This window comes from Semicossyphus pulcher, unplaced genomic scaffold (genome assembly GCF_022749685.1).
Source record: "Semicossyphus pulcher isolate SPU_LCO1_2020_fin unplaced genomic scaffold, fSemPul1.0.p SCAF_1, whole genome shotgun sequence".
In the NCBI taxonomy this organism is placed as follows: Eukaryota; Metazoa; Chordata; class Actinopteri; order Labriformes; family Labridae; genus Semicossyphus; species Semicossyphus pulcher.
In genome coordinates this window covers 21,898,039-21,919,735 of record NW_027211603.1, presented here as the reverse complement: position 1 = coordinate 21,919,735, position 21,697 = coordinate 21,898,039, and the positions used below count along the sequence as shown (strand labels likewise).

Here is a 21,697-nt window from a genome sequence, read left to right as displayed (position 1 = left end):
AGAACTATGTGGTGCCAGAGTGAAATGTAATTTATCCCATGAGCTTAATTTAAAGAAGGTAGTTTTTAATGTTCTTTATTGCAGCAGGATGGCCTCATTTACACAAAAACAAACAATTTAGAGAAAGAATAAACTGAACTCTACAGATCGTCCAGCCACACCTCGAGCTCTGATCAGGAGCAGGCTGTCCCTGTTTGACTCAGATGCACTCAGCCAAAGCAGAGAGATATCTACTCAGTTCCTCACCCTACATTTCCCAGAGACTCCAGAGTCACAAGTGTACTCTTATAACCCCCGGGCCACTGCCGCTGCTGCTCCATTCAGCCTGCTGGTTGATGATGACCTCACTCTGAACTGTGCCGGCTCACTGGTGTGTGACTAAGACTGCGTGCTTTAGATCAGTTCCATTTCTGCCTGATGAGTAGGCAGAGAGAGTCTCGGATATCTTGTTTACACTGTGTTTGCATGGAGATGACGACAGCTGTGATTAGAGAAAGTGGATTATTTTCAGCTGAGGTTATTTCAAAGAAAAGGTCGAGTCATTCTGGGAAATAGTTTGAAACGGGTTCATCGTGGAATAACTGTCAAGACTTTCAACCCTTTTCCTATAAGAATCCCAACGACTAAGTTATTGAGGAACAGATAACATTTTTAGTTATGATTCTACAACTACTTCTGCTAATCAGCAACCAATTTGTATGTAGCCGCCATTACTGTGGTGGCAACACAATGTCTGCTGCTGACTGTGACAGCAGTGACAACATTTTACATTAGATATTCATTAAGGTTGTAATCTCAAAGATCTCAGTTTCGTTCTGTTTGGCAGCACCTATGTCGATAAACGGTAATTGCAGGAGCACTCTTGCCAGATATCCAAGCAGTGTCCATGTCCATGTTTTCTACATGGATCATATACTGTTGGGGTTGCTGCCTTTTGCCTGGTACAAGTGGCCTTAGCCTCAAAAAACCATTATATAATGTATGTAGCCATCAAGTGCTTATTAAGGAACATTTTACAGAGATATTATTTTGGCTTAATCTGTTGGAACCCTTTTCAGCCAAGTCTCAGTGTTTTGGCATTAGCTAGCCGGCTAAATCTCATTAAAAAGAAGCACAAAACAGAGGCTTGATATATTCAAACTACATGGATTTGTAGGGAAGGTGGTCCAAACAATAAGCAACGTTTTCTACTGCTACATGGCATGAATTCAGAATCTTAACATGAAATAAATGTGAACCCAACATAAAAGCACGTAACAGATTTCTTTAGCCGACATGAGCAGAAACCCAGAGGTTGTGATGATTCTGTATAAATGAATTGTGGTGCAGCCGGGTCCTATCACACAGGTTTCCCTCATAACGACTCGACTAGACCCACTCAAGATGACTCCTGTCAAAGTGGTGCACTACATAGTCTAATTATTATTCAGCAGCCGTGCATATAAAGTATCTGGATGATAATGTGTAACATGCTGCACGAGCAAATTAGTTCCCCCATGCACTTGTTACTCAGGAATAATAACACTAAGCTTGTGTCACAGTGGGATCGAGAGAGAGAGAGATTTAGTTTTTTGCAGACATGTCTAATTCAAACTTTCATGTGTGTGTCTGTTTTATCATGTGTAATAACATTTGAAATGGGGACTCTCTAAAGTCTGCTTTATCGGGAAAAACACCATAATTGATTTTCCAGCAGCCTTCATCCTCGCTGCATCTCCCAGGGCCATGTGTGGAGTCGCAGTGAAAGCCACTGTCATATGATGAGGCTGCATTGTTCTGTACATGTGCCGCTTTCAGCTGCAGGGCCAAGCAGCATACCTTTTAGACCAGGGACGGTAGACAACAAAGGTTCCTAGATTAAAGTCTAAATTAAATCATTAGTTAGTCGGCCTTTTTTGAAGTAAAAAATAATGTCAACATGCTTTTTTTTCTTTCATAAAAAAGGTCTGTAGGGGAAACATTTTTATCTCAGTTGACTGCAGGAGCATGTCCATGTCTTTGTTTGATTGACAGCAGCTGGCAGACTGCCGGTGTTTAACACCACAGGGAACAGGACAAAGTAAATAAACTCGTGCTGTAGCTTACATGTCATGTGCAGACAGACGGTTGTCAGTGATATTAAAGAGTAAGCGCCACATCAGCATTTTACTAAACCAAAGTGACACTTGCAGGTATGCTTGTACATGCCGTTTAATGTGCTGCAGCGGAGCAGCTAATTAGCTGTCCTGTGTGCAAACTGTTTGTAAGCAGTTTTCTGGTGAATGTTTGTTTGATTGCTCATTCAAGAATTAAAGGTGCAGTACAAGACTAATGTGGGCTGTTTTTGGAAGTCTGTGGCTCCATCGAAGTGAAGTAAAACAATTGGGCACCGCAGTGAAACCAGGAAAATATACAGTCGGACTTCAAACACAGAAATAGCACTCAAAGACAAACCAAAGATTACAGATGGACTAATTACGAAGCCTGTGTTAGCCCAGTTTGACCCCTTGTGTTGAAACTGTGCTACCATCAAGCTCTGGACAAATAACATGTTCTCTGGTCCAGAACTACACCAGCATTGGCCTGTTTAACTTGTGTGCTGTTCTATTATTGGATTAGAGGCCGTGTTACTGTAATAAGGTCTGGGCATTCCCAGCAGGCACCGCTCTGCCTCATTGATCTATCGAACAATAGCTACATGTTCCAGTGCTCAGTCTCATTTTCCTTTTATCTCATGAGCTTTTGTCTGACTCTTTGGCTGCCAGTTTTCTCCAAATTAATTCCAATTCTGTTCATGCGCAGTAGTAAAATGTTTCCTGCTTTCCCTTTCACTCAGAGAGACTCGGGCTTTGACAGTAAATAGAGACATCACAGCAGAGGAAGATACTCAGAGTTACTGGCCCAAACGCTTCCACAAACCATTCGTTACAATAAATTTGCCAGGAAGGAAAATTAAAATGTCACTTTTGGTGTCCTTAATATACCCGCCTGTAAATTTCTTGCAGTTTTTATTCGTGAGGCATTTACTACATCTATCCTTACTGTTTCAGTATTTTGCCCATGACCAGAATCACTACATCTCTGCTTGAGAAACGTGTGCAAATCCTCGTGTAAGAGAGCAGACAAAACGGTATCGACTCATCGGGGCTTACTGCAGGATGTTTCTTGTGTTTGATTCAGGTGCAGTTTTTCTTCTGTGAATCTGACCTCCTCTAAAGCGAAACATTCAGTGTGCCCTCACTTTCGCTCCAGGCCACTTTCTTGTTGAAGAGTAGCACAAGTACAGTGTCATATTTCCTAGAGGCCTCAGCAGAATGGTGTCTTAGCAGCAGGAAGGCTACATTTTCTGTGTCTGTGTGTGTCTGTGTGTGTGTGTGTGTGTGTGTCTTTGTGTGCCTTTTTCTTGCGGAATCAATGATACAAAGCTAAAAGTCAACTTCAGGGCTCGGCTGCTTACATCCTGACAATTCTTCAAATAATCTCTATTTATACTTTGTCTCAACTGTAGTCAAACTCTGGCTGGTGCTGGCTTCTTATGCTAAACGGAAGCTGAACTGTAGTTCCCGCACATCGATGTATTTAACAGCAGAACAGCTTCTTGTGTTGGTCTGAAGCAGACGTTCACAGATATGTAAACTTCAATGACTGTAGTGATTGTTTTAGTTACGTCTCCTCTCACCGTTCGTCCTCTACTCTGCTAATCTGGAACAGATCGGCTTGTCAACAGAGCTGTCAATCATCCTTTTTCAGCATCAAATAACTAATTAAAAATAAACTTGTCAGAAAAATGAACACTTGGACGTAAATCAGCATGATAAGAACAAATTATAATGACAGAAACCATGTTTGAGAAAAATGGCATGTATTTTGATTTTATAGTTTGACTCATGTCCCATCTGTTAACATGGAGGAGGCGGGCTTTATGACGTATACTGCAGCCAGTCAGCAGGGGGCGATAGAGATGTTTTGGCTTCACTTTTAGGGAGCTGTCATGTCGTCCATCTTTTTATACGGTCTATGGGCTGTATAAAACTCAATGCTCGTATTACCATGCTAGCTTGGCCATGGTGACAATGCTAGCCAAATGTGCTCATTAGCACTGCACACAGAGTTGGTTGGATGTAATTCATTTGAAGGTATTCAAAAACCAAAGAATAAGAAAAAGAGAACATTTGACCAGATGAAGGCTCAGGGGATCAAAGTGATCAGAATCACGATCAATGGTCAATGAGTCGATCTACAAAATTTCAAGGTGATATTTCCATTGTTGCTACTTAAGAGGATGACGAGAGCTGGTGAGACTTGTCTTTTAAGGAACCAAAAAATTTGCTTTAAAATATTTCATGGTTTTAGGACCACCAAAGTAGGATTCAGCCTCTTGAGACCATGAATGTCTTTGCAAACTTTTACAGCAATCCATCTAATAGTCATTGAGATATTTCAGTCTGGACCAAAGACTCGCCGAAAGACGGCTACATGCAGACAGGTATTGAAATATAAACATATTGTATGAGGGCTAGTCACTGTGTACAGGAATGTATTCAAAGGAATCCACGTCATTACTTCACTAAAAGGCCACTAGTCCACTCTGGTTTAATAGGCCCTGAATGAGCCTCTGCCGTGGTTGATGTAAACCACATGAAAAATGTTGCTTACAGCAGAGAGGTACTGTTGAATATTCTTTGTTATGTGAGCCTGCAGTAGATCAAAGCAGTGTAGGTGTAACTGGTGCAGTTGGGTTTAAAGTCAGGAGGGGGAGGGAGGGATGCTTTGTGCTCATGTATCACAGTGTGGGAGTGTGCAGCGTATTAGTGATTATGGATTTGTGTGTTTCTGTCTGTGTGTGTGATTTTTCCATGCATCGGTGCTTCAGTAGGCTCAGTGTGTGACAAAAGTGGGTCCTTTTGTCACAGGGTTTTGTTGCATGTTATTTTAAATGCAAAGAATGATGGTCTTTTTGTTGTTGTTGTTTGGCAGCAGTTGTTGGATTTGACAGTAAAGAGCAAAGCTGAAAGGTAAAGTAGACAGATAAAGCTACAGGCCAACAGCCCCCTGCTGCAGCACGTGTGTGAACAGTGCAGTCAGAGGCAGCAGGCATGTAGGTGAAGCATGCAGGGAAAAAGATGGCTTGCATCCATATGATTTAAAGATATCACATGAAATGAAATGAAATGTAGTGGGAACTCAACTAACTAGTTGTGTGCCATCAGCCTTTCATTAAGTGTTTCTGCTCACTTAGTTTGTTCCTTGCTGTGTACAATTGTAAATGTGTACTATTTCTGGATCTGTAATTTCATCAGTTTATTAAACCAGCTTATTAGTTTAGCTCATAAAAAACGAGATTGGATAGGATTGGATAATTAATTTCATTTTTATAGATTGAGTTATTACATTACAGACATTTTTCCATTTAATATTTTCCCCATGATTAAGATTTGAGTATGACCAACAATATGCCCTTGAAAGTTAATTTCTAGCTATGCGAGGGTCATGGCTAAAAATTGCATCACTTTGATCTAGACCTATTATATGGACTGACATCAAATTTAGTACTGATGCTCATGTCCACTGCAGAAAGTTACTGTTTTTTAGTGTATGACCAAATTCATGTAAGCCTGAACTTTGCGTTTACATTGCAAATTAGCAACGGTAAATGGATGGACTGTATTTATATAGCACTTTACTAGTCTTTCGACCACTCAAAGCGCTTTTACTCTACATGTCACATTCACTCACTAATGGCATAAGTGCCAATCTCCTATCAGTATCTATGCACATTCATTCTTGATTTGGGGTTCAGTGTCTTGCCCAAGGACACTTAGACATGTGACTGTAGCAGTCAAGGATCGAACCACCAACCTTCCAACTGAAAGACAACCACTGAGCCACAGCTGCCCTAAGGGCTAAGCTATATATCGTACATGGTTAACTAGTCTTAAGGTTAAACCAGGAACACCATGTGTTATTTGGCTATCGGCATGGTATCATCTCCATTGTGAGCATACTAGCATGATGACATTAGCATTTAGCTTAAAGCAATGCTTTGTCCAAGTAGCCAGGCTACATCCTCAAATAGCAGCTAGCATGAATATGAACACTGTTTGTTGTTAATGGATTTGACTTTGGATGTTTTTTTGTTTGTTTATTGATATTAAAGAAGAAGACATACTTCATTAATCCCTGAGGGGAAATTACATTTTAATTACTTTTTTTTACAAACATGCTACACACACACAAAGGCCCGAAATACACACATGCACTAATAGGACCCTATGGACATGCACTAATGGAGAGATGTCAGTACAGAGGACATTCGGTGCCTTGCTAAAGGACACCTCGACACTGTGCCCAAGAAAGGAACTAGCACCTCTCCAGCTGCCAGCCCCAATTCCATGGTTGGTCCGTACCGGGACTTGAGCCGGCCAATCTCCGGTTCTCGATCCAAGTCCCTGCAAACTACCCAAGCTACCATCTACCCGGTTGACTTTAGGCATTACTAGTTATATGCATGTTAATATAGCCACTCTCAGGCTGTAACAAGCCTCATTCTGAACTTTTCTTTATCTTTTTTTCTCTCATTATTGATTGATAACAATCCTCCACTGATTTTTCAAAGGGATTCATATTTTATTGTGCTCAGACTGATGCAAGAGATGGAATCGTTACACTTGTGCTAACAGTATCCTTCGATTTTGTTTGGAAAGCGATAACTTGGCAAAATCTTTAAAAAAACAAGTAAACATATACAAACTTTTTGATTCTCTTTTCACACATTTCTTTCCTTAAACATGAGTATTTGGATTTGCTCAGTAGAAAGAGCCTAAAGTGGCCTTACTGCTGCTGGATGCACACAGGAGTTGTGTGGATTTGTTAGTAGCCTAATGAGTTGGTTGTACTAAAGTGTTTTGGGGGCTTTACAATCACATTTGATCTCAGCAAATCCTTTCTCATGCCAGGGAGGCGGAAATGTATAATGGGTTGCTTTGGTGGTAATCCAGCTTGGAAGCAAACTGAAGTCAAGTCAAGTGTCATGCTCACAATGAAACTGATCTTTTGTTTTGTTTTGTTTTTCTTCCTAAAAATGTAGGCCTTATTGTAAGTGTGTTGTTTGTGCGCAGAGAAAGAAATTATAATTCAGAGAGGATTCTCTCAGGTGCTAAGTCTGAAAGGATTTGTGTGAGCTGATTAAGTTGTTTTTTTTCTACCTGCACATTGATGGATTTGTCTTGGGGCCTGTGGCATCACAATGCAAACATACTGCTCATGCTTTGACAGTTTTAGCCCCATTACTGAGAGAGATGGACTGTCAAATCTTTATTCAGCTCTACTGTTGAATCTAATTTAGTCCAGGTTAGTGAAAGGAGCAGAACAGCCTGTCGGGCTCTAGCGTAGGGGTCATGATCTTAATGGTTACCTGAGTTAGCACGCATGCAGACATTACAGCTGCTAGATAGCTGTAGCACCTGATGATCAGGTTCTCTAAACATGGAGGCCCATCTTTGCAAAAGCGAATATTCATTAAACTGCTGGTTCCACATTACACATTCAATCACAGTGAAATGAAAAGGCTCCTCGGGGTTCTGCAGATTGCACAAGAATTAGCCAAAATTGAAATGTTGCACCGGGATGTGACATAACATGAACATCCAAAAGTCATTTCCACATGTGTAACACAACCTTAAATAAGCTTTCTCTCTATATAATTCCTACTGCTTAGTCCCGCTGAGCCTGCCAGTGGCTCCACTGATAACCATTTCATCACATTATTAGCTTATCATGCTCGTTCCTCATCACTTCCTCTTATCTCTTTACTTCTTCCTGCTGTTTGTCAGACCGTTCCTCCGGCTCTTAGAGGCTGATTCTGCTGAGATTACTGTCTAAAAGGGGAAGATCACATTATTCTGTGGTTTGCAGCTTGCTTATGGAGACAAACAAACACCACCCAGAGGTAAAATCCAGACCGCTGAGGCGTCCATCTTGTGATCTGATCAAAATAGAAAAACTAACCATTACCCTGGACCAGCTGGTGATACAGGAATTCAAATTTGACGTCATATATTTGTAAATCAACCCCGGCCATGTCTGTGTTTTCTTCACACAGTCGCTCTTTGTTGCTTTCATTCTGTGAAGTTGCTCTGTGGTATCCTTGAAGGGCGTCACAGAGAGTTTCATCAGGCGTGATCTGTCCTTTGAGAGACTTTTCAGGTTGGGTTGAACGACGTGGGATCACTAGAATAAAGGCTCACATCTGTTTTAGGCTCGTCTCCGTCTTTAAAGCTCGGTCGGATCTCTGACAGCGTGAGTGATTATAAGAAAGTGTTTGGCTTTGGTCCAGCCCCTATCAACAGGAGGTTTGGAAGTGCTTGACTGATTTAGATGGAGCACTGAGCAGTGACAGAGATCAATTTATAGGCTAGACTGAAAATTAAGGCAGCAATTAGGCCCAAAAAAGCAGAATAAGTGTTCTTACTCAGAGGAAAATATCGGTTAACAGTCTGTTTAAGAGACATCTTTGAAAGGCTGTTTGGTGATGTGTAATTCATGGCTGATAAAAAGATGAATGCTAATCTTCTATGCCGACATAATGTACACTCCTAGCTGACAGTTGGCGTCAGGATTCTGCAGACGAGTGCCAACAAACACCTTCACTCCTGTATGTGAACACATCTCACATAGGAACCAGATTCTGAGCGTCTGAGTTAAGGTCAGAGGCGAGCCGAGCAGATGAGGGGCCACCCGTGTACTTCAGCCATGGCCCGAATGACCTCTCACCTCTGACCTTCGATATAGAAGAGCAGTGTGTTCCCATTAGTCCCAGACAGAAGATGCTCTGTTAGGGAGGTCACAGCTCTCTTTTTCCTTCTCCTTCTTCTTCCTGCATTTCATCTCATGTGAATCACAGCAGTTGTGTTTAGTCTAAGGAATGTGAGGTATAGCCTGCGTATTTCTGGGTCTTTTTACTGGTATTTAAACCTGCAATGATTGTTTTTTGCTTGCTTGGGTGCAGGCGACTCGACGCAGCTTGTAGTTGTATTTCATGTTTTGTGTGCATGTGAAAAAAATTGCATGCAAGTACCGACCTTTGTGAATGAATGAAAAACAATTTGTCCTCACTCATTCAAGTACTAGAGGTTGTGCAGGTGTAGAAATATTTTGTGCTCACAGAAAAGATTTGCAAATTTGTGAAATGTTTTTGTAGCTGTAGAAACTATTTGTGTTTGTGGACTTGTGAGTTACAGACACAAATTTCCGATGCGCATGTTTGGCTCTGAAGTTACCAGCTACGAGTTATGAATTCTGACCGTTTCTTTACGCCTCAGCAGACCAGCCAATCAGCTCGCCTCCACGTTGTCCACTGACGATCCAATCATAGGAAGCTCAACTGGCCAATCAGGGCGCAACTATCTGATACACAAATAGTTTCTACAGCTACAAAAACTACACTTTACAAATCTTATCTGTGTGCACAAAATATTTCTACATCTGCAAAACTTATCTACAAATTCACAAATTGAAATGCTAATTTATTTTTACATGCACACAAAAAGTGAAATACTACGGAAGCCCTTAGCGGACATCCATACATTTTACTGACTCTGTTTTCCCGTGATAACAAGTTAATTCTGGTTGTTTATTGAGATCCCGACTTATTTATCACGTTATCGCGAGATGACGACGCGACACCAACATAACGTCAGATGATCATAACTTGTATCCCCAGAGTTGCAAAAGCACGAAACAAACATAGAAACAAGTTTAACCTCATTAGTGTGGGCAACGGCGATATGACATGTCCTGGTCTGTAATATCACAGTGACTTGCTTGTTGGTTTTTTTTCTAGATTGCCGGAAAATGATCCCGTTAACACGAAACAAGCTTTGTTATCTCAAAAAAACGAGAAAAATAAGTCGAGGTCTCTAGAAAACAACTGAAGTGAACTTGTTATCATGGGAAACCAGCTTTGTTATCCTGAGATAAAGGGATAAATAAGTCGAGGTCACAGGAAAACGGAGTAAATAAAATGTATGGATGCATGTCTGCTTTGGGCTTCCGTAGAAATACAGCTGCAGGCTGTGACATTATTTTGCAAGCTCAAAATCTTTTTTCTAAGATGATTTTTTTGGCTTATGTCTTTATTAGATAGGATAGCTGTAAATAGACAGGAAATGTGAGGAGTAGAGGGTGGAGGATGACATGCACCAAATGATTGGCAGACCGGGAGTTCAACCTGCGATCAATGTGACGAGGGCTATGGTCTCTGTACGTGGGGCTCTTGCTTCACCAACTGAGCTAAACCAGCGCCCACTCAAAATCGTTTTGACCATTATTTGACTCTATATGAAAGATGCTATAACTTGTTAGCAAACAAGTCCCATAATCCCTTTCTTTAACCTCTGTTTTTGGTCTCTACCAACTCCCGAAGGAGGCCTCTTTGGCTGCTAACTGCTAACTGAGTCCGTCTGCTGTTCGGTGCCGAGCTGTTATTATTCAATGGGTTAAAGCTTAATTTTTATAAACAGCAAGCACTTTCTTCAACAAAAAAATCTCTATGAGAGCAGTAAGAGCGAACCAAAACAGTAAAGTTGAGTGATGGACAGCTAGACAATGAGCTGAAACTCCGAGAGCTGTAGACGTAGACATTATGTAACCATGAACAGATGAGGTGGCAGACTGAGTAAAGAATCGCTAAAGTTTGAGCTGTCAGAGCATTTCTCAGGACGCTTTGGTCAACTTTATACGAGGTGAGAGAATGTGGAGCATTCTGACTTTAGTTTGTGAAGATAACAGTTGCTGCCTCTGTAGATGTGAAGATGATGATGAAGGTTCAGACTCTTGTTGATGTTTTGGCAACTGCTATTGAAACAGATTTTAGAAGTGGGTAGTTTTGCCCATCACGGATGAAAAACGGTTGTCGTTCGGGTTGTTGTTGATAGCTTTGTCGCCTTGTTTTACCTTGAAAATCTCTTGCCCACAATATCCATTCTTTGTCTCTGTCTCCATGAGGGGCCAGATGGGCTGTTTTTCAAGAAGTGATACATTTGTTGTCGGCTCTTTTGTTTTATGAAGCATGACAACGGCCTCGCTGTGCACAAATTAGCACTTTCTTCACTTTCATAAAATGTCATTGTTTATGACAGTGCAAGGGAAAGCACAGCATGCATAACGACGAGAAGGCACGGAAGCATGAAGTGAAAGGAATGGCTTTAGGTTGTACTTTCTCTAGTGGGAGAAATGAACAAAGATGTTACCTGTTTTATCAAGCAGAGCGGGGACGCCACAATGGATTAATGTAACTTTTACTACATTTAAATGTGAAAAATCACAATTTGTAAGAAATACATTATGTATCAGACTGCATGTTAAGTGTATGCACCCTTTCTACAACAACACAACAATCATTCATCTCCTCCAACATCTGGCTCATTTATCACAGCCACTGAGCTCCATTACTGTGATCATGTTTTGGACCTGCTGGACTCGTGCCATGCAACAAACTCATCCTCCCTCTTCTCTCTCTCTGTCTTTGTTTTGCGCAGGTGTAGCAGCAGCCTCCGCCCACACCGCCCGCAAAGATGGTGGTGCTGTCGCTGAAAATCTGCGTTCGGCAGTGCAATGTTGTGAAGACGATGCAGTTTGAGCCCTCCACGGCCGTCTACGACGCCTGCAGGATAATCAGGGAGAGGGTCCCCGAGGCTCAGACCGGACAGGGTGAGAATGAGAGAAAAGAATCCCACAGGAGGGGGCGTCGATGAGGCGTAAACTATAATAAAATACAGGGATGCAAAGGGACAGTATGACAAGAAACGTGCAGGAGGTACAACACACAGTTTGGGATATAACACCCCCATGCTCTAAGTGTTGTACCTCCTTCCTCTCCTTAACAAGTCATAGTCATAACATTTCATGAGTCACATAACTGTGCAGTTAATAATTACAGTAATTAAATTAATGATTAAGTCATGTTTTTCTTTTGCTGCAAAAGAAGACCTGTTGCTGTTACTTTTATGCCACTGATTGACTACGGTGATGTTTTATATATGCATGCACCCTCTCAATGCCTTCAGTCTCTGGACACTGTATACCACGGAGCATTGAGGTTCATTACAAATATTAAGGCCCTCACTCATCATCGCTCCCTGTATGCTCGAGTTGGCTGGCCTGCATTGTCCGACCGTAGACTTAATCACTGGCATGTCCTCATTTGTAAGGCTAATTCTTAACTTGCTTCCCCCTTACTTGTGTAAAATTATAAAAATTATAATCTGTGACCCACACACGAGGTTTAATTTTGCTATCTGTCCCCAAAGTGCGTCTTGAAATGGGGAGAAGGTGTTTCAGGTACGCTGCTCCTGCTGCAGGAGGATCTGGGTTTGTGGGAGATGATCTCTTTAAATGTTTTTAAAAGTAGATTGAAGCCGTTGGAGGAAGATGCATCAGGTTGTAGAGGCTTTGATTAATGACTTTCCGCTATGTGACCCAGAATATGCTGATTTTTTGTAATTGTTGTGTGTTTTACGTCTGAAACTCTGAAATTAATCTCAATGAGGCTTTTCCTGGTTGAATAAATACATTTATTTTTTGTCCTCATGCAACTGTAGAATAATACATTCTAGTTTTTTGGTTTTGACTACTAAAAGTTGGAGCCCAATCAATCATAAATTTCCATTTTAACAACCTTTTGCGATATGTATACTGTAGGCGTTTAGCAGAGGGTAGCAGGGTATGACTTAACTGCTTAACCCTGATAGCAACAACATCAGCATGCCCACAGCAAGACGAGCACACATTAGTGACTGAGTTGGCTCCGTGCTGGCAGGATAAAAAATGTGCAGATTGTTTCTAACTTCCGACATCTGTCAGGCCGGGGTCTGTCATGGTGCTGATGTTATGTACGCTGATCCTAACATAAGAAATAACTTTTCTCACCACGGTCTTTTTTCCCCTCACTGCCGCAGCTTCAGATTACGGCCTGTTTCTGTCAGATGAAGACCCGAGGAAAGGCATCTGGTTGGAGTCTGGAAGGGCACTGGACTACTACATGCTCCGCAATGGGGTAAATAAATGTCAGGCTGTTAAAAACACGCGCACACGCACTGAGCCAGATTTCATTGCTTGATTCCAGGTGTTTAATGGCCATCTACTCACTGAGGCGTAGCACAAAGTGATGATCTTTATTTGAATTGATCATAAATAAAATGCTTTACGATGAAGAACCTACAATAAAAAACATTCTAATACAATTAAAAGCAAGCTGTGTTTCAGGATAGGACAGTCAGAAATGTGAGGGAGAAAGAGAGAAAGATAAAATCCGGTGTCAATGAAAAATGATCAGAGGAAGCTTTAAAGAAGCCTCCGTCCAGCTGTAGATCCTCTGCCAGCCTCTGATCCCTGCTGCCAAAGGCCCGACTGACTGCTTTTTGTCGTGTAGCGCTCCCTCTCTGTACATCTGCAGCTCTAAATGGTTTCTCCTCTTCAAATCCACCAAAGGCAACCCAGGTAGAAGGCATGACTGTGACCAATTATTCTGAAGCAAATCTCTCCTCATTGTTGTGATTGGAAGGGAGCAGCGGGCTGTGATAGGCAGCCGTTAAATAAGGTTTTCTGGCTTATATTCTCCCCTCTCTTCACGCAAACCTGGATGCATTTGATCATTTTCACAGCGGGTACTCTCAGCCCCCTCCCCTTCTTTCTCCGTCTATTTCTCTACATTTACTTCCTGCATTCCTCTCTCCTCTGTTTTTGTTCCCTGATCTCTTCTCTCTATCTTTTGTCTTTGAGCAGGACATCCTTGAATACAAGAAGAAGCAGAGGCCCCAGAAAATCAAGATGCTGGATGGTGCCGTTAAAACCATCATGGTGGACGACTCCAAAACAGTGGGCGAGCTGCTTGTGACTATATGCAGCAGAATAGGTACATAGCTTCTGTTACTAGCCTTTTTTTTTAACTGTTCTTTACAACTTTCACTTGAATTACACCGCCCCTTGTTCTTTCTATCATATCCAAATTTAGTGTCACAAACAGCTGAAACATCCTTTTAATCTGAATGTTTAGAAAGGACACAAATTGATCGTTGTATCCTCGGGAAATAAACAAATGTATTAGCATTTTTTAATCGCTTTTGTTTGTATTTTTTTGTTATCCAGGCATCACAAACTATGAGGAGTACTCTCTGATCCAGGAGACGGTGGAGGAGAAGAAGGACGACGGGATGGGAACGCTGAAGAAAGACAGGACGCTGCTGCGGGACGAGAGAAAAATGGAGAAGCTGAAAGCTAAGCTACACACGGACGACGACCGTGAGTTTAGCTGAAATAGATCTGACCTGATGGTTTCGTTGACGGCCAACATCTTCGCTGAATACACTTTTTCAAGCAATATTTCACAGTATATGTTGGTGTTAAAAGTCTAAGTTGCTAGTCATGTAATCTATTTAAGGTAACGCATAAAGCCACCAGATCATTTATACCAAAACCCACAGGGATTTCTTTTATCGGTTTGCTTTTAAATCCTCTCCTTTCTCTGTAAACACACAGATTGTATTGTTGTAAAGAAACTGATTCATGTATTGTCTTTGTTCGCCTTCTCAGAGGGGATTTTTCTAATCTGATCCCTGTGTTTGTGTTGTCAGTGAACTGGCTGGACCACAGCAGAACGTTCAGAGAGCAGGGGGTGGACGAGAACGAGACGCTGCTGCTCAGACGCAAGTTCTTCTACTCCGACCAGAACGTGGACTCCAGAGACCCGGTCCAGCTCAACCTGCTCTATGTTCAGGTCTGAATGTCTTTGATTAGCGTATTTTACACCAGAGGAGAATGTTACTAGAAACATTAGTCCATCATCACCTGATGGCAACAAGAAGCTACTAGTGATGTGCGACTCATTAGTCAATCGTTTTAAACGAACAACTCTTTTTACTGACTCGGGAGTCACGAGTCCTCAGCTCCACTAACTCGTCCACTGACTCACCCCTCCTACCTGCTACCTGCTACTAGCCACTGCAAACTGCGAATTTGAGGCGAGACCACCGTATAAGCCGAGCACTGTGAGAAAAACAACCTCTTGTTTCAACTCAGTACTCGCTCCCACAGTCCGGCGCCTGGAGCTTGCTGCCTGCCCTGAGCTGAAGGTCTGACTATATGTGGCTGGTCGTGGCGGCATAGATTGGGAAAATGAGCGTCACAATCCCTGCGGAAATGACTCACTCGACTATCAGAAATTGATCAATTAGGTCCAAAATAGAGACTAGAAGAGCTGCACGATAAAATTTAGTCTCTCGTGGCCATGCTCTATGATTGCTTAGGTCGGTGGGGGATTCAAGCTCTGGGTAACTGCCTCAAGTGACTCGAAAAACTCGCTTTAGTGAGTGACTCATGCAAGCTCGAGTTGGTAAAAAGAGTCGAACCTCCCATCTCTAGAAGCTATAAATGTTGGATAAAGGATCTTCTAGCTTTTATAGTTAATAATAGATTGTGTTTCTCTTTCAGGCTCGAGATGACATCCTGAACGGCTCTCACCCAGTATCATTTGACAAAGCCTGCGAGTTCGCAGGCATCCAGGCCCAGATCCAGTTTGGACCTCACGTCGAGCACAAACACAAACCTGGATTCTTAGAGTAAGCGTCCCACGAGAGGATTTCTCAGTCATATTTGTATGATTTGTCATTTTTAAGAGAGGAATGACGTGCGGGAAAGCGAGTTGAAGCATTTAATTTTCTTTTCTACTTTCCCTCTTAGCTTGAAGGAGTTTCTACCCAAAGAATACATAAAGCAGAGAGGATCTGAGAAGAAATTATTCCAGGTGTGCAGCACTTTTTAATTGTTTTACGTTAAATTCATTTACAAGTTTTGCACCAATTATTCAAAGACTGATCACATGTCTAATCCATCCCGCAGGACCACAAAAACTGTGGAGAAATGACAGAGATCGAGGCGAAGGTGAAATACGTCAAACTGGCGCGCTCTCTGAGGACCTACGGCGTCTCCTTCTTCCTGGTCAAGGTTGGTTTTTAAATTTATTTCTGTGAGCATTTAAATAAAGCACCCCGGCACCATTTTATTTAATAAAAAAAAAAAAAGATCATCTCCCCTCAAAAAGTGAAAAATCCAGCCTGAAGTGAAGCAGATTTTGGAATTAGCTGAAGAGTTGTTGGAGCCTTTTATCTCCTGAGTGTGAAATCTGCTCTCTGGGCTCGGTGTTAACTGGATAAAGAGTTTGGAGGCAGCTCCCAGCAGGAGGGGAAATTGTCTGTGTCCACCTGAACCATCAAAGCGTCTTCTGTCACCTACACAGAGAGAAAAATGCCCTGCTCGAAATAATGACAGTAGGGATTTTTCTCTAGGGCTAGTAAATTTATGAATAATACAACAAGATCTTCAATCCCTTTCAGATATGAGTCTTTTTATTCAGCTCAGTTTAAAAGTTAAAATCTTGAAACAACACTCCAAAGAAAGATCTGAACATTTCAGCAGATGCATTATTTATTGCGTAATTCTGCTTCTTTTCCAGCTTTTGCAATTTCGTTGTTTCTTTAGATTATTTTCACATTAATTAAAAGTGGACTTTTTCAACCTCTCTCGTGTAACATTGGGTAGAAAAACTCAAATTCCAACCTTTTATAGAGCTTTTCTGATGGACCAAATCTTTATTTTACAGAGCCACTTTCTCTCGGCAAAAGCAAAGAAGTCTTAAGTATTTGCATCCCATACATTTCCCATCTCCCTCTCTCTGTCACTAATTCCCTAAAACACACTTGTAATAGCACACCCGCAGCAACTCTTCTGCAGGGAGTTCAGTTTGTCCCTGGAAGGAAACCAAATGTGTCTGTGCAGCCGAGCGTGGAACTAAAGATTATTTCAGGGCGAGTGTGGGAGGAAGTGGAGTGAATGAGGGAGACTGGGAGACATCACACAGGCAAACCTGGGACACTAACTCCCCCAAATAAGTCCAACTGCCAACAGATGCCTGTGAAGAGGACCAATTTGCTGCTTTCCAATTGTAGCCGCAATGACAAGAGTGACAGAAAACTCCCCAACATCATTTCTCAGCAAGAGGACATCCTGCATAACGTGATGGGAAACGTCCCTGCCTGCACCCATAAATTGCTCACCACTTGTCACCTTTTCTGACTTCATTGCCGAGCTCTCGTAGAAAATGACATCGTTTTTGGTAATTTGCCTGCAGGGGAAAAAAAAAAGTCACTTGTGCTGCTGTTACTGACTCTCTGCCAGACAGGTCCCGGCTTTTCATCAGCAGCTTTCAGCACCAGAGGATAAGTGCAGAGATGGGGTATAAAAAACAAAACTCTCCATTAGATCCGAGCTCACCTCATCAAATCTTCATTTGCAGTAGCTCACACATTCCACAGTGCTGCGAGTTAACACTGTACCTCACCTTTTGTTCCCTTTTTAAAGCATAAAAAACACTCACATCCTACCTCCCGGCCTTGGATCTGTGCTCTCCTTGATCAGCTCACGTCTTATCTGCTCACCCTTGTCGTTCCCTCACCCTTCGAGTGTAATACTGTGAAGCAGAAACATCTTTAAAAATAAGGGGTGGAAAAAATGCAGCCTATAGTCCCTAACCCGTAACCCCTGGAGGCCCTGGAGAGTTAACAGGCCCTGCGGGACTTTTACACACCTCACCTCTCTGCCCTCACGTCACAGCCCATCACGGTTTTGTCCATCTGCTCCCCGACTGCAGCTCCTGAAGAAACGCTTTGTCTTTCCATGCAGAGAAGGGAAAAGTACAACATCAGAGGCTAAGTGAAGAAAGGGGGAGGTTGAGAGTTTTTGACAGGAAGATAAAGACGTGATTAGGACATAACGCTTTAATTACTAACTGGGAAAGTTTTTTTTTCCCTGGTTAGACGGATGATTACTCATCGTGGCAGATCACTGTGACAGCAAAATTGGAGTTTTAAGCTTCAAGGCCTCTGAATTTTAACTTTTTTAATGCTTTTCTCTGAACGCATTTGATTTAGTAAGACCTTCAGCAGGCACATGAATATGACAAATTACAGAAAACTAATGTGGGCAGAATTGTGGTTGACATTTAAAATGTTTGGTGTGCATCATGAGGTTTGGTTCTTGTTGGTTGATCATGTTTTCATTTAATTAGTCTGCCTTTATTAATACAGTGATTTCCAATAGAGTAAAGTGTCCTCTATAAATTAGTCAATTAACAGCCTAAATGTTACACACTGACGTCAAAAGCACACAGAGCTTTAATAAATAATGGATCTGAAGGAGCGCTGAATGGTTGCCAGCAGCCAAACTGAGAGTACTTGTAGCATTTTGGTGGGTAATGATGGGCATACTTCTACTGCAGGAAGTGTTATGATTGCCATTGCACTGGTACTAGTATCACTATCACTAGCAGTACTCATTGGTGGCTATTGGCAATTGTCAGATGCGTTGTAAACGCACTTAGTGACACGTTAGTTAGTATTAGCAATGCTGCAGGATGGGTTTTCAAAATAAAATGTGTTGGATGAAGTTGCAGGATAATGATTCAACGCACATGGAAAGAGTGTGAGTTTAAATAGGTCTACTTATGTCTACTAACTTAAGGTAAAACTCGTCTCTTTCTGCCAAATTAATACACAAAAAGCAATTGAATCAATTTAAATTCTTTAGCTGCAGAAGTGATAAAAGAAACTGTTTCCTTAGTAAGGCTTCATTAACATTCAGCAAAGAGTGCAAATCTCTTTCAACTTACAGTTAAAGGCAACTCACTTCTGTATGCAGTGCTTAGTCATAGTCCCCGATTACAAATGTCAGGTATAAAAGTGTTGACACAAATCCTTTAGGTTAGTCTGAAAGAGACTGATGCAAGTACCTTTGTGACCGCACAAGGGAAGAATCGCACTTGTAGTAAAAGCTCTAGGTTGCAGTTTGACACCTGTTTAATGTTAGCAGTAATGACTTCTTTTAATGCGTTGAGTCACTGTCCCCGGTTATAGAGTACGTTTGATTTAGCATTCAGTGTATTTCTGTCAGATTTGTAAGTATCACATCAATTTGATGTCTCTGCAGGAAAAGATGAAGAGTAAGAACAAGCTGGTGCCGCGGCTCTTGGGGATCACCAAGGAGTCTGTGATGAGAGTGGAAGAGAGGACCAAAGACGTGGTTCAGGAGTGGCCACTTACCACTGTGAAGAGGTGGGCGGCATCACCCAAGAGCTTCACGCTGGTGAGACACACACACACACACACACACACACACACACACACACACACACACAAACACTCTACACCCACACTACAGATTTAAACATGGACAATGCTGCAGTCTTACACTAGGATTTAACACAGAAGCAGCGGTCTCAGTACTCCTGCCTTTGTTTTATTTTACCCATTGTCCTCACTGAGCGGTATATCCCTGGTAGTAAATAACAACGACAGGTTCACCGTGAACCCAGCTGAGGCCGTAAAACAATCAGTGTAGTGCTCAGTCTGCCCTCTCTTTCATTCCCTCGCGCACTTCAGTTATTGAACTCACTCTTTTGTCTTCCCTGTCAATATCCCTCCTTTGTGTCAGCACCCTGAGTCAGTGAGCAACATGGGTTTAATCTTGTAGATCTGGTAGAGGCACTGTCTCTATTAAATTAACAAGCTTTCTCTTTCTTGCTGTTAATTCAGCAGAGTGCTTTGTGCATCAGGATGTGTGTTTTTGTGACACTGGCATTTGTAATGGAGGTTTGATTTTATGTTCAAATGTTGACGGATTGATATATTTTGTTCTGTTATAAGCTGGCTAAGGTCACCCTGACAGCCCTTTGATTTATAGTCCAAGTGAGCCAATATAAAGTTTTACACATCCCTCACTTTCTCAGTAAAAAGCCCCTCCAGATTATTTTGTTCTGCTTCAAATCCTGCATAAACTCTGCTCTCTGATGCTTCTTGGGTTAATCTGACTCTTTGTATGTTGCAGCAGTTTGGTGTCACCCAACACAATGTGTGGTATTCATCTGAAACTAGCCGGCTCCATGCATTCCCAGTAATCCTCACAGTAAACCCTCAGCCTATGTGCAGTACATGCGCTGCAGAGGGGTCATTCTACTGTCCAGTATAAAATGCATGTTTAAAATGAGGATGTGTGTGTTTGTGTAGGACTTTGGGGAGTACCAGGAGAGTTACTACTCGGTGCAGACCACTGAAGGGGAACAGATCTCTCAGCTCATCGCAGGATACATCGACATCATCCTGAAAAAGGTGAGACATTTATCTCCGGAGACGCAGATGAATCATAATGAATCGATATTCTCCTGTGGCAGATAGCGTCTCAGATATGTGGAGCCTTGATGTACTCAGGCTGCTGTGCCAAGCAGCTGAAGTTAAATAAAGAGAAGCTCAGGACAGCTGGGCTCAAGTGGAAAAATGGAGGTCATTATGTTGGTTAGAATAATCACTTCAAATTCATATTTAACTACCATGTTCAGAGCCATTAAAACTTTTGTGATCATGGGATCAAATGATGTAAGATTAAGTGTGAACTATTATACACTATAATCTGTGTCCGTCATATTTGGGTTTGCATTTATCCTTTCCTCAGTTAAGGAAGTTGACACAAATATGGTTTTTCTGCATCTCATGCCTTAAAAATTATGAAAAATAGTGTAATTAATTTCACATTTGATTTCATCTAATGATTTGTAGTTTCAGTGACTTTCATCTGGTGCACCCAAATCCTAAAAATAGAATGTAAAATGTGTCAACCAGCAGATGAGTAGCTTGAGTTTGGGCCCCGGTTTACTTTTATGTAACACAAATCCTGAAATTTGGAAAGATAGTCTCAGGGCAGTCTCCCCAAAAATCATTATGTGCTCCTTTTTAAATAATGTTTTATCTCTGTCATGCAGAAGCAAAGCAAGGACCGCTTTGGACTGGAAGGAGATGAGGAGTCTACCATGCTTGAAGAATCTGTATCCCCGAAAAAGTATGTATATTGTATCTTTGGGGGTAGCTAGACGGATGGACGAAGAACGAGGAAGAGGCGTTTTATTCCCTTGTCGCAGCAACAGCTAACCCGATCGGTTGAATTGCTTTTCTCACTTAGCTCTCCCTCGCTCAAAATACGTCTGCTCTTTTCCAGAACGCAGAAATCATGCTTAAAAGTAGCTTTTATAACATTAACTCCCTCTTCCCTCCCCTGGAACTACTTCTCAGCCAATTACGACTACAGTGGACACCTCCCTCATAAACAATTGCAAAACAACAGCAAACATAAAAACAAATGCAATATGCAAAAAACCTACACATTGTAAATGCTAGACATCAGGATGTTAGTGGTGTCATTGCAAGCTAATAGCATGCTACTGTTAGCGTTTAGCCTAATGGAGCAGAAATGCTAGCATGGCATTTGACTCTGTTAAAAGCAGAGGACAGACGACGCTTTTTGTGACTGTAGACAGCTTTTATCTTTCTTTTAAGAGCTTTAAAAAAATATGTAGTAGAGAACAACATAATTAAAAAAAGAGAAAAAACAAAGTTGTTTTTCTATAACCTCTTGTAATCCTTAAAGGACTCCCCTTGTGATCCCTGCAGTACTTTATTATGTTGTAGTGCTGTGGAGTATATGAAGGTTTCTCCATGAGCATAAAAGCAGCACACAATATTATTACTTATTATTGTCCTAAAACGTGATATGAGACGGGGTTCATTTTTCAATTTCCTCCTTACCGGCCCCGGCTCACAGATCCATCTAACAGGGCCTCATT

General features: G+C 41.7%; 1 protein-coding gene across 1 annotated transcript in view; it reads left to right on the top strand.

Annotated features, from left to right (window-relative positions):
• Positions 1-21,697, top strand: part of tln2a (talin 2a) — a 93,921-nt gene that overhangs the window by 31,924 nt on the left and 40,300 nt on the right. Inside the window, exons 3-13 of the mRNA XM_069675863.1 lie at positions 11,517-11,688; positions 12,936-13,033; positions 13,762-13,891; positions 14,125-14,277; positions 14,610-14,752; positions 15,466-15,593; positions 15,715-15,778; positions 15,874-15,978; positions 19,015-19,170; positions 20,091-20,192; positions 20,840-20,916. Of these exons, the coding sequence (XP_069531964.1) occupies positions 11,553-11,688; positions 12,936-13,033; positions 13,762-13,891; positions 14,125-14,277; positions 14,610-14,752; positions 15,466-15,593; positions 15,715-15,778; positions 15,874-15,978; positions 19,015-19,170; positions 20,091-20,192; positions 20,840-20,916 (1,292 nt within the window). The 5' untranslated portion in view covers positions 11,517-11,552. The remainder of the gene's footprint in view (positions 1-11,516; positions 11,689-12,935; positions 13,034-13,761; positions 13,892-14,124; positions 14,278-14,609; positions 14,753-15,465; positions 15,594-15,714; positions 15,779-15,873; positions 15,979-19,014; positions 19,171-20,090; positions 20,193-20,839; positions 20,917-21,697) is intronic.